The sequence below is a fragment of the Saimiri boliviensis genome, chromosome 19, assembly GCF_048565385.1.
Source record: "Saimiri boliviensis isolate mSaiBol1 chromosome 19, mSaiBol1.pri, whole genome shotgun sequence".
Lineage (NCBI taxonomy): Eukaryota > Metazoa > Chordata > Mammalia > Primates > Cebidae > Saimiri > Saimiri boliviensis.
Genome location: NC_133467.1, coordinates 36,721,445 through 36,739,719, shown reverse-complemented (window position 1 = coordinate 36,739,719; position 18,275 = coordinate 36,721,445). Strand labels below are relative to the sequence as shown.

The 18,275-nt window shown below is 49.2% G+C and overlaps 2 protein-coding genes across 11 annotated transcripts; one reads left to right on the top strand and one right to left on the bottom strand.

Moving 5' to 3' along the window:
• The first annotated feature begins 3 nt into the window (after positions 1-3).
• CREB3L4 (cAMP responsive element binding protein 3 like 4) lies at positions 4-8,459 on the top strand. Of its 10 annotated transcripts, none has more exons than XM_003941865.4 (10): positions 4-3,153; positions 3,500-3,677; positions 3,915-4,161; positions 4,318-4,439; positions 6,843-6,935; positions 7,068-7,174; positions 7,292-7,360; positions 7,472-7,556; positions 7,728-7,821; positions 7,977-8,459. In XM_003941865.4, exons 2-10 carry the CDS (start codon positions 3,504-3,506, stop codon positions 8,168-8,170), a joined length of 1,185 nt encoding a protein of 394 aa, XP_003941914.1. In that variant the 5' UTR covers positions 4-3,153; positions 3,500-3,503; the 3' UTR covers positions 8,171-8,459. The 10 variants fall into 10 exon arrangements, with proteins under 10 accessions (XP_003941914.1, XP_003941917.1, XP_003941915.1 ...); XM_003941868.4 differs by having other exon boundaries at positions 4-3,173; XM_003941866.4 differs by having other exon boundaries at positions 4-3,296.
• A 134-nt stretch (positions 8,460-8,593) lies between these two features.
• Positions 8,594-12,757, bottom strand: JTB (jumping translocation breakpoint). Its single transcript, XM_010329623.3, has 5 exons — positions 11,858-12,757; positions 11,664-11,701; positions 11,385-11,467; positions 10,135-10,214; positions 8,594-8,936 (listed from the first exon to the last, which is right to left on the bottom strand). Exons 1-5 carry the CDS (start codon positions 11,938-11,940, stop codon positions 8,780-8,782), a joined length of 441 nt encoding a protein of 146 aa, XP_010327925.1. The 5' UTR covers positions 11,941-12,757; the 3' UTR covers positions 8,594-8,779.
• Positions 12,758-18,275: the final 5,518 nt, after the last annotated feature.

Here is an 18,275-nt window from a genome sequence, read left to right as displayed (position 1 = left end):
GAGAATTGCCTGAACCCAGGAGGCGGAGGTTGCGGTGAGCCGAGATCGCGCCATTGCACTCCAGCCTGGGTAACAAGAGCGAAACTCCGTCTCAAAAAAAAAAAAAAAAAAGAAAAGAAAATCATTCCTTCTCGACTACTCATGGCCTCTGTGCAGCCTCCGCCTTCTCCAAGTGGGTGGCGACGTGGTGGGACCCGGCTGCCAGGTGCTGAAGCATCGCCCACGGAGAAGCCCCCAGCGCATTCCAGTCTACCTGCCTACCGCGCCTGCAGGCTTCTGGCCGGCTCTCCCACCTGATCTGCAGTCGGGTTTCCGCCACCCCTGCCGGCCGGCTTGCTGTTTGCTGTTCCTTGATTGTCCCAAGGTAGTTGTTTCAACTCAGGACCTTCACCGTTTCTTCATCATGGATTCTTGTGGCCCACAACCCAGTGCTATGAGAATCCTATTCTAGCCTCAAGGGATGGTAAGGACAAAAGAAGAAAATTTAAAAGGGGGGAGCTCAGCTATTCTTTTGTGCAAAGATGAAAAAAGCTTCATTGCCTAAAGAAGGGACAGATGGGATCTTGCTTCCTACAGGAAAAATAATTTTAAAAAAAGAAGAAGAAAAAAGGGACAGAATGCTTTTCACAAGGCTCCAGAAATGGAGCCTAGCAATTCCTCAAGGGGGAATGTGAAGACTTAATAAGGGGCGGGGCGGGGCGCGGTGGCTCACGCCTGTAATCCCTTTGGGAACCCGAGGCGGGTGGATTACCTGAGGTCAGGAGTTCCAGACCAGCTTAATCAACATGGTGAAACCCCGTCTCTACTAAATATACAAAAATTAGCTGGGCCCGGTGGCGGCCGCCTGTGATCCCAGCGACTTGGGAGGCTGAGGCAGGAGAATCGCTTGAACCCAGGACGGGGAGGTTGCAGTGAGCCGAGATCGATCGCACCATTGCACTCCGGCCTGGGTGACAAATCGAAACTCCCGTCTCAAAAAAAAAAAAAAAAAAAAAAGTTATTCGTAATTGGTAATATTAACAAGGAATTATGACTGGGGGTCAGGACACCTGGATTCTGGTCCAAGCTCTAACTTCATAGTTGTCAAATATATATATATATATATATATATATAAATAAATAAATATATATATATATATATGATTAAGCCATTCAGCACGATCTCAGCAAGAACAGTTTTGCTTTCCTTGGAGCGCTGCATCAATCCAGGAAGGCTGCTTTGTCTTTTCACTACTTGAGCAGGATACAGAGACAAGAACAGGATAGACAGATGAGAAATCTGAGAAAGCCCGCAAAGTAGGTTAATAGTGTGAAGAACATGGGCTGAGGCATCCAAATCTTGGCTCAGCTACCTACAGGGTAACCTTGAGAAAGTAAGTTACTTAGACCTCTGTCAGCTCTAGATGCTGTAAGAATTATGAGTAATATGAGCATGCCTGACATGTAATAATTGCACAATAAATATTAGACCCTGTTCCTGTTTTTACCCTGAGCCGTTTCAAATCTTCATAAGGATAATTAATAGCAGTCTGAGTTCTGGGATTCACACTCCGAAGTAGTATTACTCACCCAGCTACCTTTTTCTGAAATACTACTGGGAAACCATACCTCTATCAGTTTAGCTCCATTATTTTACTTGAAGTGAATTCCTGGACCATCAGACATTAAACCAAGGCAAAAAAAAGAAAAAAAAAAATCCTGAGTTTTGCCCGCGTGCTCTCTCTCTCTCTCTATATATATATATATATTTCTTTCTTTTGAGACGGAGTATCGGGAGTGCAATGGCACAATCTCGGCTGGCTGCAACCTCCACCTCCTGGGTTCAAGCGATTCTCCTGCCTCAGCCTCCCGAGTAGCTGGGAATACAGGCACGTGCCACCACACCCGGCTAATTTTTTGTATTTTTAGTAGAGATGAGGTTTCAGCGTGACCCTGACCTCGTGATCCCGACTTTCTAGTCATGGATCTGCCTCCTCATTGGTAAAATTTGCAAAATATTACCCGCCCTGAGTGCCTTAGAGCTGCTACGGATTAAGTAAGAGAACAATGTTTATGAAAACGTTTTGTAAACTATACAAATGTGGGACATAATGTTGCCGGTAACTGTATGCAAACAATAGGACAACAAACCAAACGCAAAAGCCTTTTTAACTTGTTGCAATTTTCCTGCTCCGTGTCCCTCGGCGAATGAGCAGCGTGCAGCGGGCGTGTGCGCGCAGCTGCGGTTCTCCATCAGTGGCACACTGCTTAGATTGCGGACCGGGGAAACCTCTATCGCGCGCCTGCCGCCTGCCGCCTGGCAGGCTCGCCGCTCCCCTGGGGTCTGCTGCCTGTTGACTCCCTGCCAGAGTGAAACCCGAACTTCCGAGTCACGTGGCGCGCAAAGACAAACCAGGCTGCTCCGGCTTTCTCCGAGCTTTCCCCCAGCTTCCCGGCGGTTCATATTCTGGCGCTTACCCCTCCCTTTGGTCTGGCAGAACCCAATCCCCGCCTGACAAGTCAAATAAGTCCCGCGAACCGGACGCGGTGGCGCGCGCCTGTACTAAGGCGGGAGAATCGCCTGAGCCCGGAGGTCGGGGGCTGCAAGAAACAGTGACGCCGCCACCGCACTCCAGCCTGGGAGACAAAGTGAGACCCTGCCTCCAAAAATAAGAATAATAATAAATAAAAAAGAACTGCGGCCCCATTGGCCTGACTGCCCCGACAGCCTACCTGTCTCTGACCAGTTACTGAGGAGGCGGCCTTCAGAGTGTAGCGCCATTGGCTCGAAGTCCTGCCCCTCCGAAACCTAAGTCTTCAGCTTCCAATCAGGACTCAGCTTTGGGAAGAGCGCCACGCGGTGGGCGAGGGGATGCCCCAGTAATACCGAAGGTGTCTTAACTCCTTCCGCCTTTGTTTGCAACCCTGCCATGATCTCCCTCTTGCAAAATCGAGTGTTAGAGAACAGGCATTCAAGTGTCCTGTACTCCAGTCACAGCTTTCTCTATTCTTCCGCTAGGAGACACCAAACCCTCAGGAATATTTACTATACCTAAGAGAAACTGAGGCAGAAAGGGCGCGGCTACCTACTTCTCCTTAAATTCCGTTTGTGGACGCTCAGACTCTTAGTCCTCTACTCCCAGATACAGCGGCCTTATCGTGGCTCCTGACAAGGTGGCACCCACTTTTCTAGTGTAAGGCTTGGGGCGGGGTTTGGCTGGGCAGGTCCAGGATACGAGATCCTGGAAGAAAAGGTGTAGTGTTATGGGCGGACAACGGGCTACGCTGGCTTTACAGGGCTGGACTCTTCAAAACAGGTAATGCTTGGAGGGTCTGTTTGTCTGAACCTGAGGGATAGGGCTGAAGGTGAAATATCCAGGGGACATGTTAGGGGGCTGTGCAAGTGAGGGGAGGGGGTTGGATAATGGAAGAGGGAGCAGAGGAGCCCAGAAGCTGTAGGGGGTAGGGAGTAGCCATCATTCCCTTTCTGCAACCCTTGGTCCCACATGCCTTCCTGCAGAAACATGGATCTCGGAATCCCTGACCTGCTGGACACGTGGCTGGAGCCCCCAGAGGATATCTTCTCAACAGGATCTGTCCTGGAGCTGGGACTCCACTGCCCTCCTCCAGAGGTTCCAGTGACTAGGCTACAAGAACAAGGATTGCAAGGCTGGAAGTCCAGTGGGGACCATAGCTGTGTGAGTGTGACTAGTGCGAGTGGGGGTGGGGTTGAGACACAACTCTGTGGTAAGAGGCTTCAGCTCCCATGTGGAGACAGGTTTGAAAACGGATCACCCCCAAAATAGATGTAAGTTGTATAATAACTATCTCCATACCCAAGAAGTGAAAGGACTGAAAATGAAGCATAAGGCTGGTGTCAGGTAGGACTTCCACAATACCTCCCTGCACATATATATAACCTTTTCCTACTGTAGGGCCTTCAAGAGAGTGAGCCTGAAGATTTCCTGAAGCTTTTCATTGATCCCAATGAGGTATACTGCTCAGAAGCATCTCCTGGCAGTGACAGTGGCATCTCTGAGGACCCCTGCCGTCCAGACAGTCCTCCTGCCCCCAGAGCAACCAGTTCTCCTGCCCTCTTTGAGGTTGTCTATGAGGCAGGGGCCCTGGGGAAGATGCAGGAGGAAGCTGGGCCAAATGTAGGCCTCATCTCCATCCAGCTAGGTCAGTGTTCTTTGTGGGAAGGGGATAATGGCCCTTTGGGACTGGCCCTAACCATGGGGTTAAGGGGGTTTACCCAACCTGTGCCACTACCCAGACCCTGCTGCTGTCAGGGTGTCCCTACGTCTCCCTTCTCCCAGCTACCTGTGTCTACTGCAGATCAGTGGAGCCCAGCATTTATGGTGCCTGATGCCTGCATGGTCAGTGAGCTGCCCTTTGATGCTCATGCCCACATCCTGCCCAGAGCAGGCACCGTAGCCCCAGTGCCTTGTACAACCCTGGTGAGTCTTGGTGTCTGCCAGAACCACTACTCCTTGATACATACATATATAATCACAAAGACAGGGCAAAGGGATGAGGGAATGGAAACATGATGAACTGCCTTTGCCCCAGTTTTTGTGGCATTGGGCCTGAAGACCAAGAGACATAAACGATTGGACAATTTTTAATTTTTATTTATTTTTTATGTTTTGGGAGACAGAGTCCCCACTGGGTTTGGTGGCTCATGCCTGTAACACCAGCACTTTGGGAGGCTGAGGCGGGTAGATTACAAGGTCAGACATTCAAGACCAGCCTGGCCAACATGGTGAAACCCCATCTCTACTAAAAACACACAAAAAATTAGCTGGGCATGGTGGTGCATGCCTGTGATCCCAGCTACTCAGGAGGCTGAAGCATGAGAATTCCTTGAAACTGGGAGGCAGAGGTTGCAGTGAGCTGAGATCTCACCACTGCACTGCAGCCTGGGCAACGGAGTGAGACTCCATCTCAAAAAAAATAAAAAGAGGGAGTCGCTCTGTCACTAGGCTGGAGTGCAGTGGGGTATTCTCGGCTCACTGCAACCTCTGACTCCCTGGTTCAAATGATTCTCCTGCCTCAGCCTCCCAAGTAGCTGGGATTACAGGCCCTTACCACCATAACTGGCTAATTTTTGTATTTTTAGTAGAGACAGGGTTTCACCATGCTGGCCAAGATGGTCTCTATCTCCTGACCTTGTAATCTGCCCACCGTGGCCTTCCAATTTTTTATTTTTTGAGCCAGGGTCTTACTCTGTTGTCCAGGATGGAGTGCCGTGGTACAGTCATGGCTCACTGCATCCTAACCTCTTGGGGTCAAGCAGTCCTGCCTGCCTCAGCCTCCCAAAGTGGTGGGATTACAGCCATGACCCACTGTGCCCAGCCAACATGAACAGTTTTAGAAGCAGGAAAAGGACAAGGGAGAGAGAGCCCTTGGGGGTAAGGTAGCAACGACTCAGGTAAGGTACGGTGAGGGAATCCGGGGACAGGGTGCAGGAAAAAGCGCAGACTTTGTGTGTGTTGTATTCTTATACAGAGCCATTGTCTCAGCCTTGGGTCAGGACACAGAAATAGGACAGGCCACCTGGGAATCCCAACTGGTTACTAGGTACAGGAAGGAAGAAAAGCAGTAGCAGCAATGTTTCCGCTGGAACAGTTGCCCAGAGGCACCCCATGTCTAGTGCTACAGTGTAGCAGAAGTATCACATCAGACGCCTTCTGAAGGCCGGCTGGACAGGGTCCAAGGTGGGGTAAGGAGGGGGATGTGCTCAGATCACTGTTCCTCCCTTTCCTCTGAAAATTAATCCCTGTACCCAAAAGGCAGGGACCAGGTCCTAGCCTCTCTTCAAGAAGCCAAGCCAAGCATCTTAGAATCTTTGTGTGGGTTTTTTTGTTTGTTTGTTTTTTGTTTTTTGTTTTTTTTTTGAGATGGAGTCTCGCTGTCACAGGCTGGAGTTCAGTGGTATGATCTCTGCTCACTGCAACCTCTGCCTCCCAGGTTCAAGCGATTCTCCTGGCTCAGCCTCCCGAGTCGCTGGGACTACAGGTGTGCACCACCACACTCAGCTAATTTTTGTATTTTTAGTAGAGATGGGGTTTCGCCATGTTGGCCAGGCTGGTCTCAAACTCCTGACCTCAGGTGATCCGCCCGCTTTGGCCTCCCAAAGTGCTGGGATTACAAGTGTGAGCCACCGTGACCGTGATTACAAGTGTGAGCCACATACATCTTTCAAAAAGAAATACTAGTGAGAAAGGCAAGTTATTCAGTTGATGGGTTCAGGTTAACCACCAGCACTATCTACTCTCCCTACATCCTTTCCTGTGATTTGCTGTGAGAAGTATGGCTGCCCTTGGGAAGGTCTTTGTATGAGAGGGGACAGAACCCCAGTCTGAGAAGTGGAGCTCAGACCCTATGGGAGAATGGGCCACTGCCCCAGGGAGCTCTCTGTGGTTGACAGGCAGCTGGATGACACACTCTGCTAAATGGAAGTTAATGGCTGAAAGTGAATATGGTACTTGCTGTAAGGAAATTAAGCGAACTTCACTGCAGTGAGTTCTTTCAGGTCCTCTTCAGATACCCCTTGGGTATGGGGAGACATAGACCAGAACAAGCCTCCACTAGCTTGCTCAGAGTGCTAAGGTCCTAAGTCTCTGGGGGAAGGATATGACAAGACCCTCCTCTTTCCCTTCTCGGCTTCAGGAGGTCGCTCTGGCTTGATCTAGAGCCTGTCTGAATTAAGGTCTCTAGCCCTCACCTCACCTCTAGGTTAGAGTTGTCTCCCAGTGCAAATAGGAAACACTCTTCAGAAGGCATGCAGGGGGAGTAGCCTGGAAATGGGATGACCTCCTCCTCACTCCTACTGTATCTTCTCCTGCCCCTACCCCCAGCTGCCCTGTCAAACCCTGTTCCTGACAGATGAGGAGAAGCGTCTGCTGGGGCAGGAAGGGGTTTCTCTGCCCTCTCACCTGCCCCTCACCAAGGTAACATGCTTCCCCTAAGGGTATCCCAACCCAAGGGCCTCACCATGACTTCTGAGGGGCCAATATCCCAGGAGAAGCGTTGGGGAGTTGGGGGCAGGTGAGACCCAGGATTCACACATCCTGGACCTACAGGCAGAGGAGAGGGTCCTCAAGAAGGTCAGGAGGAAAATCCGTAACAAGCAGTCTGCTCAGGACAGTCGGCGGCGGAAGAAGGAGTACATTGATGGGCTGGAGAGCAGGTATGCCTGGGTTACTTCTGGCTTCCTGTGGACCATGTCTGGGCCCCCTTCCTCACCACAGCTGACAAGACAAGGGACTCAGGTTGCTGAGTCTTGTCCTACCTCCCCACACTCTAGGGTGGCAGCCTGTTCTGCACAGAACCAAGAATTACAGAAAAAAGTCCAGGAGCTGGAGAGGCACAACATGTGAGTCAAAGCTCTGTGTGGGTGTGTATTGAAGGCAGGGAGGGTACAGCACACAGGGGCACCATTCTTGGCCCCTGAGAAGATCCTAACTCTTTATTCCTCCTTTCCCAGCTCCTTGGTAGCTCAGCTCCGCCAGCTGCAGATGCTAATTGCTCAAACTTCCAACAAAGCTGCTCAGACCAGCACTTGTGTTCTGGTACCACTAGTCTATCTACTCCCTTCTCCCCCCACCTCCACCATCTCACCCACATTTCTATCCTTACACCCCCACTTCCCGGCCAGATCTACTTCCCACATTCAGTAACCCCAGCTGGCCTCTGTTCACTCTGCCCTACTCCCTCCTTCTACTCTTCTTGCTTCCTCCCAGATTCTTTTTTCCCTGGCTCTCATCATCCTGCCCAGCTTCAGTCCATTCCAGGGTCGACCAGAAGCTGGGCCTGAGGATTACCAGCCTCACGGAGGTAAGAGGCAAGGGCAGAGAGCGACCCCTTGCTGAGCAAGGGAAGGGGGCTCCGTTCTCCAAGGTCCTCAAGAAGCAAGAGGGAGGTCCTGTCCTGTCTAGGGTCTCCCGCCCAGGGGAACACTCTACTAGTGCCTTCTTTCCTTCACCTCACAGTGACTTCCAGAAATATCCTGACCCACAAGGATGTAACAGAAAATCTGGAGACCCAAGTGGCAGAGTCCAGACTGAGGGAGCCACCTGGAGCCAAGGATGCAAATGCCTCAGCGAGGACACTGGCTGAGAAGATGGGAGGGAAGCCAAGACCCAGTGGGCACATTGGGAACATGCTGCATGCAGATGAGATGTGAGCTGGAACAACTTCCCAGCCCACTTCCCAATCACAAGGAGGAATCCTGGGCTTCCTTATGGCTTTGCTTCCCACTGGGATTCCTACTCAGGTGTCTGCCCTAAGGGGTCCAAATCACGTCAGGACACCCCAGGAGATGCCTTTTAGTCTCTCTCTGCCTGAGGCCCAGTCTGCATATATGAGAGGGTACCTCAAATACTTTCGTTGTGTATCTGTGATTTTATTTCTTCTTTGGGGACAGAGTTGAGGGGAAGTAAGTCTTGAGTGATAAATAAATGTTTTAACTAAAATTGTATCCCAGAAGTTTGAAATAAGTAGAAGGGGGGCGGGGAACAAGGAGAAAGTGGTGGGGAAGACTTGGTAGATGGGGGCCTTAAGTAGCTGCCTCCTTTCCCTCTCTGCCCTCATGACTTCCTAATCCAAGTTACAGAAGGGAAGGAAACTATTTTATTCTTTTTATTCTGCTCATTAATGATCTAGAAGAAGATGGGGAAAAGGGGCTATCATCACAAGGCTGCAAAGAAGCAAGGGTGCAAATCAGTCCATTTCACTTCCACTGTCCGAGATCGGGTCTCTAAGACCCAGGATAAAAGGGTATATGGTCATGTAGCTATATGGACTCGATCTGCTTCCGGACCTTTTCCAGAGCCTTTCTGTCCAGCTGTCGCTGACGCATGATGACAAGACAAGCGAAGATCAGGGCCACACACACAACAGCCCCTTCGAACTTCCAAAACAAGCGTTGTTCCATCAGAGCTGAGCGGCAGCTGAGGGCAGGAAGGAGTAGTTATTCCTGAGGAAGGCCGGAGAGCTTCTCCGTCTAATCTCCCTTCCACTTCGGCCAAGCCAGGATACATTCAGAAGGAAATCACAGCCAGGCTTCTATTATGTGTGTAGTACATAAATTCCTCTCATAGATCATTTAATTTATTCTCTGGTAGAATAAGCAGAGCTAGTATGAACTACAATTTTACTGATGAGAAAATATGGCCAATAACATAGTGCTGAGGAGTAGAGCTGGGACTTGGGTTCAAATAATTTGGCTTCAAATATGGTCTTTTTTTCTTCTTCTTCTTTTTTTTTTTTTTTTTTTTTTGAGATGGAGTCTCACTCTGTCGCCAGGCTGGAGTGCAGTGGCACAATCTCAACTTACTGCAACCTCCATCTCCTGGGTTCAAGAGATTCTCCTGCGTCAGCCTCCTGAGTAGCTGGGATTACAGGCGTGCGCCACCACACCCAGCTAATTTTTGTAGTTGTTTTTTTTTTTTTAGTAGAGACAGGGTTTCACCATGTTGGCCAGGATGGTCTCAATCTCTTGACCTTATGATCCACCTGCCTTGGCCTCCCAAAGTGTTGGGATCACAGGCGTGAGCCACTGCACCCGGCCTCTTCTTTTTTGAGACACAGTCTCACTCCATTGCCCAGGGTGGAGTGCAGTGGTGTGATTTCGGCTCGCTATACCCTCTGCCTCCCAAGTTCAAGGGATTCTCCTGCCTCAGTCTCCCGAGTAGCTGGGATTACAGGCGCCCGGCATGCCACACGGCTAATTTTTTATTTTTTATTTTTTTTTTGAGACAGAGTCTCATTCTGTTGACCAGGCTGGAGTGCAATGGCACTATCTTGGCTCACTGCAATCTCCACCTTCCAGATTCAAGTGACTCTCCTGCCTCAGCCTCCTGAAGAGCTAGGATTACAGGCATGCACCACCATAGTCAGCTAAGTTTTTTGGTATTTTTAGTAGAGACAGTGTTTCAGCATGTTGGTCAGGCTGGTCTCAAACTCCTGACCTCGTGATCTGCCTGCGTCGGCCTCCCAAAGTGCTGGGATTACAGGTGTGAGCCACTGTGCCCAGCCCCCTCTTCTTTCAAATATTTCATGCTAACCCCAGACCAGGGGAAAAGGTGTGACCATCTACGTAAAGTCATGGGAAGAAAGAAGGTGATCTCCAAGAAAAACGGCACTCACCTTTTGAACTCATTTCTCTTAGATGAGCTGCATGTGATTTTCTCCACGTACCCTGTGGGACCACACTCAGGAGTAGTTTTCTGCCAGGAGAAAAGGACCAAAGCACATATCAGGAAGGGGCAACGGGAGATGCAAAAAGGTGCAGATGCCCAACTGCTATGGTTTGGAGTTGGTAGGTAACAGAGAACTAATGAAAGAGTTCTGATGTGGATGGTGGAGGTGGTGGTTGCATGATTACAAATGTTAGAACACTTCAGGGGCAATAATCTAGGAGAGGCAGGGATACATTCCGTTCCAGAGCATACTATACTAAAAATGAATGAAACATAGTTATCAGTTGAGGCAGGCGCAGTGGCTCACGCCTGTAACCCCAGCACTTCGGGAGGCTGAGGTGGGTGGATCGTTTGAGGTCAGGAGTTTCAGCCTGACCAACATAGTGAAACCCCATCTCTACTGAAAATACATATAACTCGATCAAGACAGTTGCGGGTGGGCCCCCCCCAAAAAAAAAAAAAAAAAAAAAACACGGATGAAAAAATAAAAAGAAAATACAAAAATGAGCCAGGCGTGGTGGCGTGCCTGTACTCCCAGCAACTGGGGAGGCTGAAGCAGGAGAATAGCTTGAAATGGGGAGGCGGAGGCTTGAAATGGGGAGGCGGAGGTTGTGGTGAGCTGAGATTGCACCACTGCACTCCAGCCTGGACAGCAAGAGCTAAACTCCCGTCTCAAAAACAACAACATAGCCGGGCGCGGTGGCTCAAGCCTGTAATCCCAGCACTTTGGGAGGCCGAGGCGGGTGGATCACAAGGTCGAGAGTTCGAGACCATCCTGGTCGACATGGTGAAACCCCGTCTCTACTAAAAATACAAAAAATCAGCTGGGCATGGTGACGTGTGCCTGTAATCCCAGCTACTCAGGAGGCTGAGGCAGGGGAATTGCCTAAACCCAGGAGGCGGAGGTTGCGGTGAGCCGAGATCGCGCCATTGCACTCCAGCCTGGGTAACAAGAGCGAAACTCCGTCTCAAAAAAAAAAAAAAAAAAAAAAAAAAAAAAAACAACAACATAGTTATCAGCTGAATACTGCCATTAGCTTGGAAAGAAAGGGGCATATTTCGGGGGAAACACAAGTACAGATTTGGACATACACTGAGACTGCAAGGAGAAGGAAAAAAAGATGATGCAAAGGCAGCTTAATAAGACTTGGGGGCTGTTTAAATGTTAAAAAAAAAAAAAAAATGTAGAACACTCACAGCCTGGAAACTAGAGCATGGAGAGCACTCTTCTGACACCACAAACTCTTCCACCAGCCAGCATGGCAAATTTGAGGTGCTCACTGAAAGGAAAGAGAAATGCCAACCCCTGACCATTCCGAAAACATTTCTCCCAAAGACTCTGCCCATCTAACTTCCCAGCACAGGGCTTGCCCTCATTCCATGTAGAGCCGCCCTTTTCCACCTTTGCTCTTGGTATATGGTGAAAATACTAAAACCAAAACAAACGACGGAAGTGTCCGGTTCCCAATCACCCACCTGACAGCTTCTCCTCCTGCACTGGAGCCTCTGCTTGGCTGTAGCGGAGTGGGGAGAAGGGGCAAAAGTCAAAATGCAGAAAATAGGGCACCCCCTTCCTCTCTGTCCATGGACAAGGTCTCCCCCAACCCCGGGACCGGGAACGATCCTGTCCTCCAGTGACCTCCCTTTCCCTCCCATTACCCTCTCCTTACCAGAGCTTTAAGGTGAAAGCACAGAGCAACCAGCAGAGGCGGCGGCCCTGGGGGAGGCCATGCCTCCCCGCGCCCGCAGGCATGGAGCGCCCAGTGTCGCACCTGTCTGAACAGAGGGACCTACTCCACCAGCCTCGTGCCTCCGTTGGAGCGCAGAGGCTGCACTTACTCTGCAGCCCCCCCAGAGGTTCCAGGTCAGGGCGGGAAAGGCCGGAGTTGCCTAACGGGCAGAGGTTCTATCGGGACATCCCCGTTGCCACAGCGAGAAAATCGACACGCATCTGCTGGTCAAGGAGGCGAGCGCCTTCTGCGGGGCCCGCAAGGCGCTGGACAAAGCGCCGGCGGGGACGCGCGGCCCTAGCGCCTGCTCACCTCCACTTCCGCCCCCGACGCAGCCATCTTGTCCCGTGGAGGACTGCCTTTGCGCGGGGCCGGTGTTCCCGGGCGCGTCGAGTCGTCGCCCGCTGGGGCTTGTAGTCTTCCGCGGTCGGTGGCGCCTCGCCCGCTGCTCACTGGGAATGGACTCGGCGCCCCGTTGCATTATGGTCCCGGTAGTCTTTGCGAGAAACTGCCAATGGCGGTTGCCGAGGCTCATCCGGATTCTCGGCTCGCTGCTCCCTGGCTGGCGCCTGTTTGTTCATTCTGGGCTAGGTGAGCAGGGACGATACGTCGCCCTCTCAGAACTTTGCTCCCTCCTTAAAACCCTAGGAGTCAACATCAACTTCAGTTTCTCTGACATCCTTCCCCAATCGACCCCGATGGTCCAGTGGAGAAGCTGTGTTGGAGGTCAAGGGATGAAGGCGAAACTGCGCTTTCTCGTCCCTACAGAAGCGGAAATATCAGAGACACACGGCGAACGTGAAACTTCCCTTCTTGTCTGAGCGCTCCCACTCCGCTGCGCAGATTACTTACTAAGCCTACTCCGCAGAGCTGGTCCTTTGCATAACCGCTTGAAATATTCTCAACTCTCCCATGCTCCTACATAATGGAGTAATTAAGTGTAATGAGAAAAGCATGAGATTTGAAGTTCCAAAAAGTATTGAGTCTAGGTTCTGGTGGTTATTAACTCCATGATCTTAGGATAGTATCTTTCTCTCAATGTTCTGTGTAAAACGGGATGCTAATGTGCCTTTATCAGTACTTTTTCTTGCAAGAGGCAAATGAAATGTATCTCCGTTTTATGAATATGTTCAGAGAGTATAAGTGACTTTTCCAAGGTCACCAAGTTAGTGAGTGGGAAAGCTGAGGCTTGAGTCTAGACTTGTCAACCCAAGCCAAAGATTCATGCCTGCCTTTCATTGCGTAGAGTTAAACCTTGATATACACTCAGACCTGCAGTGACTTGACAGGCACTCTGGGTTCATATTTTACTGTCTGATAATGTTTTTTCACTTAATTTTATTTTTTTCAGACAGGGTCCCACTCTGTCACCCAGTGGTGCAGTGGTGTGATCTGAGCTCACTTCAACCTCCTCCTGGGTTCAAGTGATCCTCCCACCTCAAACTCCCAAGTAGCTGGGACCATAGGCGAGTGCCATCATGCCTGGCTCATTTTTTTGTAGTTCTGGTAGAGACAAGGTTTTGCCATGTTTCCCAGGCTGATCTGGAACTCCTGAGTTCAAGGGATCCACCTGCCTCCACCTCAGCCTTCCCAAAGTGCTAGGATTACAGGCATGAGCCACCATCCTAGGCCTTGGTAATGTATTAATCACTACCCTAATTCTTCCCTAATTTGCCTCCTAGTTTCACATATGTGTTATCTGCAGCCTCCTAAGACATTGGGACCATGTGATTTTAGTTTTCTTAGATGCTTGATAGACAAGGGGGTACTTAAATAAACTTCATATAAACATGGGCACTAATAAAATAATCTAGACCCCACCTTTGAAGATCAAAGGGTTTATTTCCAAATTTTTTTCTTGTTAACTCTGCTCCATATTCTCCTCCCCCAAGGCACCTTTCTGGGCTAAAGACTACTGCTTCCACCCTTCCCCAAAGCTTCCCCACAGGTCTAAGGAATAGAACACTTTATTTTGGGAATAACAGTGTATCTGGCTGGACACAGTGGCTCACACCTGTAATCCCAGCATTTTGGGAGGCTGAGGCAGGCGGATCACCTGAGGTCAGGAGTTTGAGACCAGCATGGCCAACATGGTGAAACCTCATCTCTACTAAAAATATAAAAACAATTAGCTGGACGTGGTGGCGGGTACCTGTAATCCTAGCTACTCAGGAGGCTGAGGCAGGAGAATTGATTGAACACAGGAGGCAGAGGTTGCAGTAAGCCAAAATCACAGCATTGCATTCCAGCCAGGGTGACAAGAGCGAAACAAACAAACAACAACAACAAAAAACAGTGTTTCTGATTGTATGTCCCATAAATTCTGTTTGTCTTCACATCAGATCTACAGCTGGGTTCTCAAGCTTAGGAGCTATCAGACTGTGGAAAGACCATTGAATGAGAGCTGAAAAAAATAAAACCGGCCAGGCATAGTGGCTCACGCCTGTAATCCAAGCACTTTGGAGGCCAAGGTGGGCAGATCACCTGAGGTCAGGAGTTCAAGACCAGCCTGACCAACATGGTGAAACCCCGTTTTTAAAAAATAATAAGCCGGGCGCAGTGGCTCACGCCTGTAATCCCAACACTTTGGGAGGCCGAGACGGGTGGATCACGAGGTCAAGAGATCGAGACCATCCTAGTCAACATGGTGAAACCCCGTCTCTACTAAAAATACAAAAAATTAGCTGGGCATGGTGGCACATGCCTGTAATCCCGGGTACTCAGGAGGCTGAGGCAGGAGAATTGCTTGAGCCCAGGAGACGGAGGTTGTGGTGAGCCAAGATCGTGCCATCGCACTCCAGCCTGGGTAACAAGAGCGAAACTCCATCTCAAAAAAAAAAAAAATAATAATAATAATAAATTTTAAAAAAAGAAAAAATCCTGATGAGAGCTGAACTTTCATTTTGCTGTTTTTTGTTTGTTTGCTTGTTTTTGTTTTTAACGAGATGGAGTGCAGTGGCAAGTCACAGCCATCACAATGCACCACAGCCTGCAACTTCTGGTCTTCAGGGATCTTCTGAAGTAGCTGAGATTTCAGTCATGTGCCACCATATCTGACTCTAATTTTCTAATTTTGAATGTGTTTCTCTAAATTATTTGTGTTTGCTGAAATTGTGTATGTGTGTGTGTGTGTGTGTGTGTATATATATATATATATATATATAATTTTTGTATATGTATGTAGTTGTATGTTACATAAAGTAGGTTGTGGGCTTTTTTCCAGTAATGTTTAGCTATAATTAAAGTTTGGGCTGAAATCTGCTAGTATTTGTTACTCCTCACCTAATCCTACCTTATCTTTTAACAAACTGTAAGCTCTTGTAAGATTTCACTTCCGGTAACCTGAAAGGCAGCAGAGTGGGGTCTCTACTCTGAAATTAGATAATCTGCCCTGAAGTATGTTGAAGACGTTAGTCTCCCTGGGATCCACAAAGTGCCAGTCTTTCCTCATCTGCTGAGCAAATTAAACCAGCTAGACAGTTTACTACAGAACTCAAACATAAGGCACAAATAAGGCTTCTCATTACCCCATCAATGCTTGGATACTTACATTTATCAAATTGTTACATTTATCAAATTATTATTTCTCCCAGCACCATCAGACTTTTTTTAAAGTACTGTCTTTTGTCAACAGAAATAGCAGCACAAGCTGGGTTCAGTGGCTCACACCTGTAATCACAGCACTTTGGGAGGCTGAGGCAGGAGGATTCCTTGAGCTCAGGAGTTTGAGACTAGCCTGAGCAACATGGTGAAGCCTTGTCTCTACAAAAGATACACAAATTAGTCGGGCGTGGTGGCAGCTGCCTGTAGTCCCAGCCACTCAGAAGGCTAAGGTAGGAGGATTGCTTGAGTCTGGGAGCACGAGGCTGCAGTGAGCTGCAATTGTGCCACTGTACTCCAGCCTGGGTGACAGAGTGAGAGCCTGTCTCTAAAACAAAACAAAACAAAAAAACCCTAAGTTGCACCCCCTTCTAAGTGCCAGGCTTTGTACGGGATACCGGGGCTTTTGCAGATGGCAAGGGAGACAACTGCTAAACAATCACCCAAATAAACCTGCATTTAAAAAAAAAGAGAGAGAGAGAGCAGCACAGAAAAAGACTGTCGCTGACTCTAGGGTAGTGCCATTCACTTTTACACTGAAGAGCTGGAGATTTCTTAATTACCTTGAACACTGTATCAATGAAAAAAGCCTTTTATTTTATTTTATCTTAGGAGATAGGGTCTTTCTTTGTTTCCCAAGCAGTGCTGCAATAATGGCTCATTGCAGCAGTGACCTTCTGGACTCAAGTGATCCTCCCACCTCAGCCTCCCATGTAGTGGGGACCGCAGGCATGTGCCACCATACTTGGCTATTTTTTTTTTTTTGTAAAGATGGGGTCTCCCTATGTTGCCCAGGTAGGTCTTCAGCTCCTGAACTCAAGCAATCCTCCCTCTTGAGATTCCCAAAGTGTTAGGATTACAGATGTGAACCAGTGTGCCCGGCCTGAAAAAAAAAACACGTTTTTTGTTTGTTTTTGAGACAAGTTTCACTCCATTACCCAGGCTAGAGTGCAGTGGTGTGATCCTGGCTCACTGCAACCTCTGCCTGCCAGGTTAAAGCAATTCTCATGCCTCAGTCTACCAAGGAGCAGGGATTACAGACACATGCCACCTTGCCTGGCTAATTTTTCTATTTTTAGTAGAGACAGAGTTTTACCATGTTGCCCAGGCTGGTCTTGAACTCCTGACCTCAGGTGATCCACCTGCCTTAGCCTTTCAAAGTACAGGGATTACAGGTGTGAGCCATTGCACCCTTCTTGAATAAAACTTTTTTTTTTTTTTTTGAGATGGAGTCTCACTTTGTCACCAAGCTGGAGTGCAATGGGGTGATCTTGCCTCACTGCAACCTCCACCTCCCGGGTTCAAGCGATTCTCCTGCCTCAGCCTCCCGAGTAGCTGGGACTACAGGCACCTGCCACCACACCTGGCTAATTTTTGTATTTTTAGCAGAGACAGGGTTTCACCATGTTGGCCAGGATGGTCTTGACTCCTGAACTCATGATCCACCTGCCTCAGCCTCCCAAAGGGCTGAGATTACAGGCATGAGCCACCATACCCGGCCCTGAATAAAACTTCCAATGGTACATTTTGTTTAAAACAAATCTGATATTTTCATTGATCCTGAAAAAAAGATCAAACCTGTGAATTACTTTTGCTGTGTAAAAAATATTGTGTAGGCCGGGCGCGGTGGCTCAAGCCTGTAATCCCAGCACTTTGGGAGGCCGAGGCAGGTGGATCATGAGGTCGAGAGATCGAGACCATCCTGGTCAACAAGGTGAAACCCCGTCTCTACTAAAAATACAAAAAGTTAGCTGGGCATGGTGGTGCGTGCCTGTAATCCCAGCTACTTAGGAGGCTGAGGCAGGAGAATTGCCTGAGCCCAGGAGGCGGAGGTTGCGGTGAGCCGAGATCGCGCCATTGCACTCCAGCCTGGGTAACGAGAGCGAAACTCCGTCTCAAAAAAAAAAAAAAAAAAAATATTGTGTATGGTAGAAGGGGCTACATATGTATACTTAAGGATGCTATGCCTCAAGCCTGAATTTTCTTTTGCACTTCCAGTAGTTTTGCTATTTTTGTTACTCAGTAAAGAGCTATTTTTGTTTGTTTGAAATGGTGTTTTGCTCTTGCTGCCAAGGCTGGAGTGCAATAGCATGATCTCAGCTCACTGCAACCTCCACCCCCAGGGTTCAGGTGATTCTCCTGCCTCAGCCTCCCAAGTAGCTGGGATTACAGGCACCTGCCATCACACCTGGCTAATTTTTGTATTTAAAAAAATTTTTAAGGCCGGGCGCGGTGGCTCAAGCCTGTAAACCCAGCACTTTGGGAGGCCGAGGCGGGTGGATCACGAGGTCGAGAGATCGAGACCATCCTGGTCAACATGGTGAAACCCCGTCTTTACTAAAAATACAAGAAATAAGGCCGGGCGCGGTGGCTCAAACCTGTAATCCCAGCACTTTGGGAGGCCGAGGCGGGTGGATCACGAGGTCGAGAGATCGAGACCATCCTGGTCAACATGGTGAAACCCCGTCTCTACTAAAAGTGCAAAAAATTAGCTGGGCATGGTGGCGCGTGCCTGTAATCCCAGCTACTCAGGAGGCTGAGGCAGGAGAATTGCCTGAACCCAGGAGGCGGAGGCTGCGGTGAGCCGAGATCGCGCCATTGCACTCCAGCCTGGGTAACAAGAGCGAAACTCCGTTTCAAAAAAAAATATATTTTTTTAGTAGAGGTAGAGTTCTACCATCTTGGTGAGGCCGGTCTTGAACTTCTGACCTCATGATCCATCCGCTTCGGCCTCCCAAAGTTCAGACCTGGCCAATGA

What these genes read in the sequence shown, in the direction of transcription:
- CREB3L4 (XM_074389785.1), top strand. Translation starts at nt 3,244, where the DNA reads ATGGGCGGACAACGGGCTACGCTGGCTTTACAGGGCTGGACTCTTCAA. An exon ending in CAGTGCCTTGTACAACCCTG is followed by an intron (nt 4,440 to 6,842) that starts GTGAGTCTTGGT and finishes CCCTACCCCCAG; the next exon opens with CTGCCCTGTCAAACCCTGTT. An exon ending in CTCACCTGCCCCTCACCAAG is followed by an intron (nt 6,936 to 7,067) that starts GTAACATGCTTC and finishes CTGGACCTACAG; the next exon opens with GCAGAGGAGAGGGTCCTCAA.
- JTB (XM_010329623.3), bottom strand. Translation starts at nt 11,940, where the DNA reads ATGCCTGCGGGCGCGGGGAGGCATGGCCTCCCCCAGGGCCGCCGCCTC. An exon ending in GCAGGAGGAGAAGCTGTCAG is followed by an intron (nt 11,468 to 11,663) that starts GTGGGTGATTGG and finishes CTTTCCTTTCAG; the next exon opens with TGAGCACCTCAAATTTGCCA. An exon ending in CATGCTCTAGTTTCCAGGCT is followed by an intron (nt 10,215 to 11,384) that starts GTGAGTGTTCTA and finishes TTCTCCTGGCAG; the next exon opens with AAAACTACTCCTGAGTGTGG.